At 40.3% G+C, this 8,744-nt stretch overlaps 2 protein-coding genes across 4 annotated transcripts in view; both read left to right on the forward strand.

Annotated features, from left to right (window-relative positions):
* The window catches only part of mical2a (microtubule associated monooxygenase, calponin and LIM domain containing 2a), a 90,777-nt gene extending 86,456 nt beyond the window's left edge, over positions 1–4,321 (forward strand). For 2 of the 3 annotated variants that reach the window (XM_061882777.1, XM_061882762.1), the window contains one exon: positions 882–2,609. The gene's annotated coding sequence lies outside the window, so the exon portion shown is untranslated. Of the gene's footprint in view, positions 1–881; positions 2,610–3,866 lie in introns of those variants that run through there. The other variant, XM_061882770.1, reaches the window with a different exon arrangement.
* Positions 4,322–6,308: 1,987 nt separating this feature from the next.
* LOC133540229 (craniofacial development protein 2-like) lies at positions 6,309–8,484 on the forward strand. Its single transcript, XM_061882821.1, has one exon. The coding sequence runs from the start codon at positions 6,978–6,980 to the stop codon at positions 7,629–7,631; it is 654 nt and encodes a 217-aa protein (XP_061738805.1). The 5' UTR covers positions 6,309–6,977; the 3' UTR covers positions 7,632–8,484.
* Positions 8,485–8,744: the final 260 nt, after the last annotated feature.

Raw genomic sequence — 8,744 nt, forward strand, 5'->3', positions numbered from 1 at the left:
AAATCAACATCAGAGTGGTTGCAGAAGAAGGGCTGGAAGACTCTGGAGTGGCCTTCACAGTCGCCAGACCTAAATCCTGTAGAAAACCTGTGGTGGGACTTGAGGAAGGCAGTTGCAGCACGCAAGCCCAAGAATATGAATGAACTGGCCTTTGCCCAAGAGGAATGGGCTAAAATACCTGTAGATCGTTGCAAGAAGCTTGTGTCCGGTTATGTATCACGTTTGAAGGATGTAATTACTGCCAAAGGGTGTTCTACTAAGTACTAAAGATGCATGTAACTAGGTGGTTGAATCATTTTGTCAATGAGATATTAAGAAAAATGTCCTTTTTTGGTATTTTGTAAAATACAGTGTTGCAATTTAAGTTGCATTTGTCTATTTGACACATCTTTACTTGATATGACTATAAACAAAATACGGAATAAATGTCCAACTTGCTAAAACACCAAAATTGTGTGGGGGTGGAATAATTTTGATCACAACTGTATATATATATATATATATATATATATATATATATATATATATATATATATATATATATATATATATATTTAGACCACAAACTATTTGACACTGAATCTACAGAACCTTTACTTGCTCTAGCTAAGTGGTGCGTTCCATTTTGCTTCCATTTTTTTCAAGCTGTACTAATCAAGCATCAGCTATTGTGGCCGTCCTTAATACTGTAGATGAGCATGATATTCCACTGACTGATGTTTGACATTGAAAGCAGCTGCTGGAATAAGTTACTGACCACCTTATGAAGATTGAAGTTATTATTGCTGTAACTAATTGAACAGAAACCTTCATTGATTTTCATCTCACTGCACCAACGAGAGATTTCAAAATGTTTCACTGTGTGTTTGTGTTTTCTTTAGAGAAACCTGTACAAGTGGGATATCACTCATATTTGGAGAAAATCATATCTGAATATTGGAACGATTTTGTGTTGTAATTGTATGATGAACTCAATGTTTCTGCATTGTTTTGTTTCTGTTTCTGTATGTTTGGATTTTCTGAGTCTGTTTACCATTATTGGCTTATGTACACACTCAATGCTGGTATTTTTAACTGCAAATAAGGCTCGTCATGTTCCATGTTTTACTTGACGTTAACCTGAAATTTCAAATTAATACATGGTTATAACCCAAATACCATATTTTTATAGAGCTCACCGGTATTTAAGCCGCACCCACCAAATTTTTGAAAAAAAAAAATGTTTACATATATTTGCCGCACCGGACTATGAGCCGCAGATATATTCCGGTACGAAATATTTTCAAAATTTTTATTTACATGCCAAAGTTGTTGCCAAACAGTGTCTATAACACGGCAGTAAAACAAATGATTAAACAAAAGAGAAGTAGTCGTCATGATACCACTGGCTGCGGAAGCTCGCTCTCCAATCAGCTAAACAGAATCAATAACTTCAAAGTGACGTCTTGGTGAATTTACATAACTGAAACCATGCAAAAAGAGTGTCATAGTACATTAGTAATACAAACACAGACACTTGTAAATGTATTAGCATATTTGGACTGGAACATTTCCAAAGGCAAATAAACTGCAGTCATACAGAAGAACAGTCTGGAAGCCAGAATACTGAAGAACTATTGGCCCATTTCAAACCTGCCATTTTCGGGCAAAGTCCTATAAAAAGTTGTATACCAACAGCTTAGTGACTCGTGTGTGTTTGATGCTATCCAGTCAGGCTTTAGGTCCCACCCTGGCACTGACACAGCTCTGATCAATATAACAAATGATGTCTTCCTGAACACAGAAGCAGGAAAAGTCTCAGTCTTGGTTCTGCTGGACTTGAGTGCTGCCTTTGACACAGTTGACCATACTATCTTAATGCAGAAAACTGGGTGGGAATATCTGGTTTTGTGTTTAACCGGTTCAAGTCCTGTCTCGATCACAAGACATACTTTGTTGAAATTAGTAACTGTCTTTGAGCAAAGTGCTATGACCTGTGGTGTTCCTCAGGACTCGATTCTCGGACCCCTGTTGTTCAACTTGTACATGCTGCCACTAGTTCCGCTAATTCGCAGTTTCAAGGTGTTACCTGCTCGAGTCCTGACTAGAACCAGGAAATACAACCACATTAATCCACTGCACTGGCTTCCGGTTGCTCAGAAAATAGACTTAAAAACTGCTTTCCTTGTGTAGAAGTCTTTCCATGGTCTTGCGTCAAAGTACATGTCTGACATGTTAGACACATATGGACCATCTCGAGCTCTGAGAACGTCAAGGAGTGGTCTTCTGCTGTTGCCCACAGTCAGGACCAAACATGGTGAAACCGCGTTTCAGTTTTATGCTCCTAAAGTCTGGAATGGTCTTCCTGAAGATGTGAGACAGGACTCAACGTTGGCAATGTGCAAATCCAGGCTGAAAACACTTTTATTTACTTGTGCATATGACAACTGAAAATAATTTATCTACAGTATTTTATTGATTTGAATTAATTATGATTATTTTTATGATTGTATTACTATATACATTTTTATTTTTGCCTTTTAATTTTCTGTAAAAGCACTTTGAATTAACTTCTGTTCAAATTGTGCTCAATGAATAAAATTGCCTTGCCTTACCTTTGCAAATGGTAATGATGCCAGCTTGATTATATTACAATAACACGTACAAACATGCATGACAACAACCATACAGAAATCACACATGGGAAGGTTTAGTATGTATGAATTGTTTTCGTTATATTGTAAAACTTACAAACTTTGCTTGGGGTGATGATAGAACAATCCATTCAAGCAAAAACGCTATGGATGGTTGTACTTCCGGTTCTAGGCACAAAACAGGAAGTACATTTTCAACCTGCAGCACCTGCAGTGAGCAAACTCATCCAAAACATGTTCTGTCTACACATCTCTTAAAATGTAATAATCATATATTCTTCTGTTTTATGATACTTTACATTAGTTTTGGATGATACCACAAATTTGGGTATCAATCCGATACCAAGTAGTTACGGGATCTTACATATCCAAAGTCCTCATGTGTCCAGGGACATATTTCCTGAGTTTATAAACATAATATATATTTTTTAAAAACGAAAGAAGATGTTGTGATGCCAAAAAATATCAACGTAATCATAGTAGTATCGACCAGATACATGCCTGTACTTGATATCATTACAGTGACTGTTAGGTGTTGATCCACTATTGGCGTTTGTTTACATTTGATGACAGTGATCTACGGTGTGTAGTGAAACGTGTTTAGCTATTCCTCATCCTGCAGTGATGATACTTGTAAAAACTTACTTTATTCCTCGCCATGGAGGCGAGGATTAGTGATTTAGAAGTTTCTCTTCCCAAACCTATCCCTGACTGCTCAAACCTTCCTTCGTTCAAAAGCCTTCTCAAAACACACCTATTCAGATCTGCTTTTAACCAGTGATTAGTGTTCTGTGTCCTGTAATGTCCCGTCTTGTAAATGTCCAGTATTATAATGTATTTTACAATGTACTGCTTTTATATTTTTTATTGCTATAATCCCTAGTCCAACAGCCACACAGACACATTCCCAGTTCAACCAAGGCGCTGAAGATTTGAAGATTTGAAATGGGCTCAAGACGCCTGACGTATAAGGCAAATACATTTTTCTAAGCAAAAATGTAACAAATAAATATTAAATATGTAGAAGTGTATTTTTTTGTAGTTGGAAAAATGATTGATGTCGAGTTGTCTTATTGTACATTGCCATCATGTGATCCCGCATTCTCGCTTGCTCGTTTGTCCGTGTTGATGGTCTTGTATTGCCCATTCAATTTGAAGCTGAAATGTTACCATAACGGGACATTTGGCTTTCTAATCATATTTTTTTTCCTCCTACTTTTTTTGGCTTTGCAGGACTTGTTCACTGGCGAGTGGCGAGTAGGGAGGCTGTCTGTGCTTCCTGTGTGTAAAGCTCGCGCTATGACCACCGAAACACAGATTGTGAATGAGTGAAAAGAGTTCTCACTGCGTTCAGTTACTTGTACTGTTAAATAAACGCGCTTAGGTGCTGGGAGCGATGCAAATAGTGGGACGTCTTTCTCTCGCGAGGCTCAACAATTCTGATGGGCAAATATGGCTGTAACTCAAATACCGGTGACAACCAGGGAAAAAACACCCAAAAACTTCGGCCTCTTTCAGTTATTTATCACACTAATCATGAACTATCTTATTACAGTGTCTGTAAAGTATTAGCCCACATTTCATGTTTTGTTTGTACACAGCTAGCTTAACAGTTTATGTACTGTAGTTGTACTAACACGCATGATGTGGTGCGTGTATCATGATCAATATTGAAATGACTCACGTGATGGACATTCATGCATTTGCTCCGGCTGACCAGGGATGTTTTTTTCTGGCCTAATCTGGGTAAGCACTCCATTTATGTTGAAATAGATTGTCTCCAAGTTCCACACTTACAGCTTCAAGTCCCGCCGACCTCACTCTATCAGCTTCTGTCTCCTCCAATATTTCACACTCTTCTTTTTGTCAGCAAAGTCAGCATTCGTCTTTTCAGCTGCAAAAAGATAATGTTGTGAATCATCATTTCCCAAAAATAGTCGTCTTAGTTTTCTATTAGGAAGTCTGCCATGATTAGCACACACTCGCGTTTGTTGCTGGAAGTTGGACGTGCACTGCTATAGAAACAGAAATCAATAAGATGAGAAATAATTTCTGACAATGCTTAAAATTCCCAAAATACGGTAAATATTGAATATATTTCCTATTGTTGATATGAAGGTCAATCAATCAATCAATGTTTACTTATATAGCCCTAAATCACTATTGTCTCAAAGGGCTGCACAAACCACTACGACATCCTCGGTAGGCCCACATAAGGGCAAGGAAAAATTCACACCCAGTGGGACGTCGGTGACAATGATGACTATGAGAACCTTGGAGAGGAGGAAAGCAATGGATGTCGAGCGGGTCTAACATGATACTGTGAAAGTTCAATCCATAATGGATCCAACACAGTCGCAAGAGTCCAGACCAAAGCGGATCCAACACAGCAGCGAGAGTCCCGTTCACAGCGGAGCCAGCAGGAAAACATCCCAAGCGGAGGCGGATCAGCAGTGCAGACATGTCCCCAGCCGATACACAGGCAAGCAGTACATGGCCACCGGATCGGACCGGACCCCCTCCACAAGGGAGAGTGGGATATAGGAGAAAAAGAAAAGAAACGGCAGATCAACTGGTCTAAAAAGGAGGTCTATTTAAAGGCTAGAGTATACAGATTAGTTTTAAGGTGAGACTTAAATGCTTCTACTGAGGTGGCATCTCGAACTGTTACCGGGAGGGCATTCCAGAGTACTGGAGCCCGAAATGAAAACGCTCTATAGCCCGCAGACTTTTTTTGGGCTTTGGGAATCACTAATAAGCCGGAGTCCTTTGAACGCAGATTTCTTGCCGGGACATATGGTACAATACAATCGGCAAGATAGGCTGGAGCTAGACCGTGTAGTATTTTATACGTAAGTAGTAAAACCTTAAAGTCACATCTTAAGTGCACAGGAAGCCAGTGCAGGTGAGCCAGTACAGGAGTAATGTGATCAAACTTTCTTGTTCTTGTCAAAAGTCTAGCAGCCGCATTTTGTACCAACTGTAATCTTTTAATGCTAGACATGGGGAGACCCGAAAATAGTACGTTACAGTAATCGAGACAAGACGTAACAAACGCATGGATAATGATCTCAGCGTCTTTAGGTGTCTGTTACTTTGTTACTAAATGTAGTAATATATAAATAAATAAAGAAATATATATATATATATATATATATATATATATATATATATATATATATATTACTGTATCATCTTTAAAATCGTAAAAAAAAAAGGTGTATATCTTCTTGTTTGTCATAATGATTGGGAACAATAGGCAAAATTCCAAAAAAGTTCAGTTCCCCTTCATGCAACATTTACAGCCAAATGCAGATTCCCTTTGTCTTTGTTGTCTGTACTGCAGTTAGTGCAAATCCTGCAGGCACAATAGATGTTGCACAACGTTATTGCTGTACAGTAGAAGCGTTGTCTTTCCCTCAGTGTTAAACTAAGAATCCATTTACACAGTGATGATGGGGATGATTAGCATTTGAGCAGTAGGGCAATCAAAGCCTAAAATTGGGCTAAAATTACAGAATGCCATAAAAGTTGATGAAAACACAAAATGCTGGGAAAAGACTCATCTGAAAAATATTGCCATTATGATAGCACTTTGACACAAATCATCGTTTTTATTATCTACGTGGAAAGAGAGTCACAGCAGGCGGTGGAAATAAATTGTTTTTTTGTCTATTTACATGACCCTTTGGAGAATAAAATATATAGTAATCTGCAAGACTTGCAGTTAAAGACGGCAGCTATTTCCATTCCTTTTTATTTAATGGTCATCCTTTTCAGGTAAATGTAAATTTAATGGGGAAACTGCACTTTTTGTTGGGGTTGCAATGCAATCCTCATGTAAGTTAAGAACACGTTTTTTTTTTTCTATGCATTCCAATTTTTAATATACAGCAAGTTTGACGTGGCTAACAATGCAGCTAATAGGACTAATGTATTGTGCCCATAAAGCCTTCTAAAGAAACATCCAGAGGGCCAACAATACTCCATTTACATCTTATGACCTAAATTTTAACCAAGTATTAGCGATATTTATATTTTTGCTCTCCCTGTGCTGGTACCTTGCCGTGGTGGAGAGTCTTGCGTGTCTCAATGACCCTTGAAAGCTATACCGGTGGGGGATCACATGCCGGGCAGGTTTCAGGATAGAGGCCAGACAGAAATCAGCACCCGGTCTTCCAGTTTGGGGGTTGGGTGTGAGGTTAACAACCCCACCCTGTAAAAAAGCACCATGTTACAGAAAAGACGAGAAGGAGCCATTCCGGTACACTATGGCGGAGAAGAGAGGGCGCATCCTTGGATGTATCTACTGTATGACGGGGCCGGGTGAAAGCCCGACTTCTGATGACCCCGATCTTCGAAACCAAAGCCAACACCAGAGTAAGTATCTGGAACGTGCGCACACTGTTCCAGTGTGGGCGCATGGACCAGGTGCTGAAGACTATGAGGGACTATCGCCTGGACATCTTAGGCATTAGTGAAATAAGGTGGACTGGGCAGGGGCGCCTCGTGATTGATGGAGCAACCGTTGTTTTCTCTGGGAAGCAAGACCACCATACCAATGGAGTCGGGATCATCCTTTCCAACTGTGCGGCGCAAGCGCTAGTGGGATGGAAACCGGTGAATGAGCGCATTGTCACAGCAAGGCTGTATACTAGACGTGCCGGAGTCACCATCGTGCAAGTCTATGCCCCAACCGAGGTTGCCTCAGAAGAGCACAAGGGTTCTTTCTACATCCAGCTCCAAGCCGTGTTTGATGAGATCCCCAGCTACGACATAAAGATGCTGATTGGAGCCCTAAATGCGGAATTGGATGGCGACAGAAGGGGCCTCAATCCCCCAGTGGAACCATATGGATCTGCAAGCTCTACCAATGACAACGGGGAGATGCTGATGATGATGCTGATGCTAGCCAGCACCAACGGCCTCAGCATTGGCAACACGTTTTTCAAGCACAAACAGATCCATAAGATAACATGGGTTTCACCTGGGGGCTGAACCCAAAATGAGCTGGACTACATATGCATAAACACAAGGTGGGGTTCATCACTGCTAGACGTTCGTGCACACACGGGTGCAGTTGTAGGCTCAGATCACTTTCTTGTGGTGGGTAAAATCAGGCTGAAGTTGAAAAAGGTGCAAAAAATGCAGCTCAAGAGACCCTACGCAGTGGAAAAGCTTAAAGGCCTACTGAAACCCACTACTACCGACCACACAGTCTGATAGTTTTTATATCAATGATGAAATATTAACATTGCAACACATGCCAATACGGACGGTTTAGTTTACTAAATTGCAATTTTAAATTTCCCGCGGAGTTTCTTGTTGAAACTTTGCGGAATGATGACGCGTGCGCGTGACGTCACGGACTGTCAGGAAATATTAGCGCAGCACTATTTGCTGCTAAAAGTCGTCTCTTTTCATCCCGCAATTAAACCGTATTCTGGAGATCTGTGTTGCTGAATCTTTTGCAATTTGTTCAATTAATAATGGAGAAGTCAAAGTAGAAAGATGGAGTTGGGAAGCTTTAGCCTCTAGCCACACAAACACACGGTGATTCCTTGTTTAAAATTCCCGGAGGTGAAGCTTTACTATGGATCAGAGCGGTCAAGCGAACATGGTCCCCGACCACTTGTCAACCGGCAGGTTTCGGTGAGAAAATTGTTAAAAAGTCGCTTCTTACCGGAGATCTGTGGAGTTTGCGCCGTCCTTGTATCTGCCGTCGACTTCCCTCCAGACACTGGCCTCAAGACACCCGCGGACACACCCCTCCGACTATCAGGTACTATTTAATCTCACTAAAACACTAGCAACACAATAGAAAGATAAGGGATTTACCAGAATTATCCTAATAAATGTGTCTAAAAACATCCGACTCTGTCCCAATGCAATCGCCTTTTTTTTTTAACTTTATTATTTTTATTTTTTCTAGTCGTTCGCTATCAATATCATCATCCACAAATCTTTCATCCTCGCTCAAATTAATGGGGAAATTGTCGTTTTCTCAGTCTGAATAGCTCTTGCTGCTGGAGGCTTCCATTATAAAAAATGTGAGGACGTGAGGAGCTCTCACCCTTGTGACGTCATAGTCTGCGACTTCCGGTAAAGGCA

The sequence above is a fragment of the Nerophis ophidion genome, linkage group LG02, assembly GCF_033978795.1.
Source record: "Nerophis ophidion isolate RoL-2023_Sa linkage group LG02, RoL_Noph_v1.0, whole genome shotgun sequence".
Lineage (NCBI taxonomy): Eukaryota > Metazoa > Chordata > Actinopteri > Syngnathiformes > Syngnathidae > Nerophis > Nerophis ophidion.

Coding starts and splice junctions, on each gene's coding strand:
- LOC133540229 (XM_061882821.1), top strand. CDS start 6,978: ATGACCCCGATCTTCGAAACCAAAGCCAACACCAGAGTAAGTATCTGG.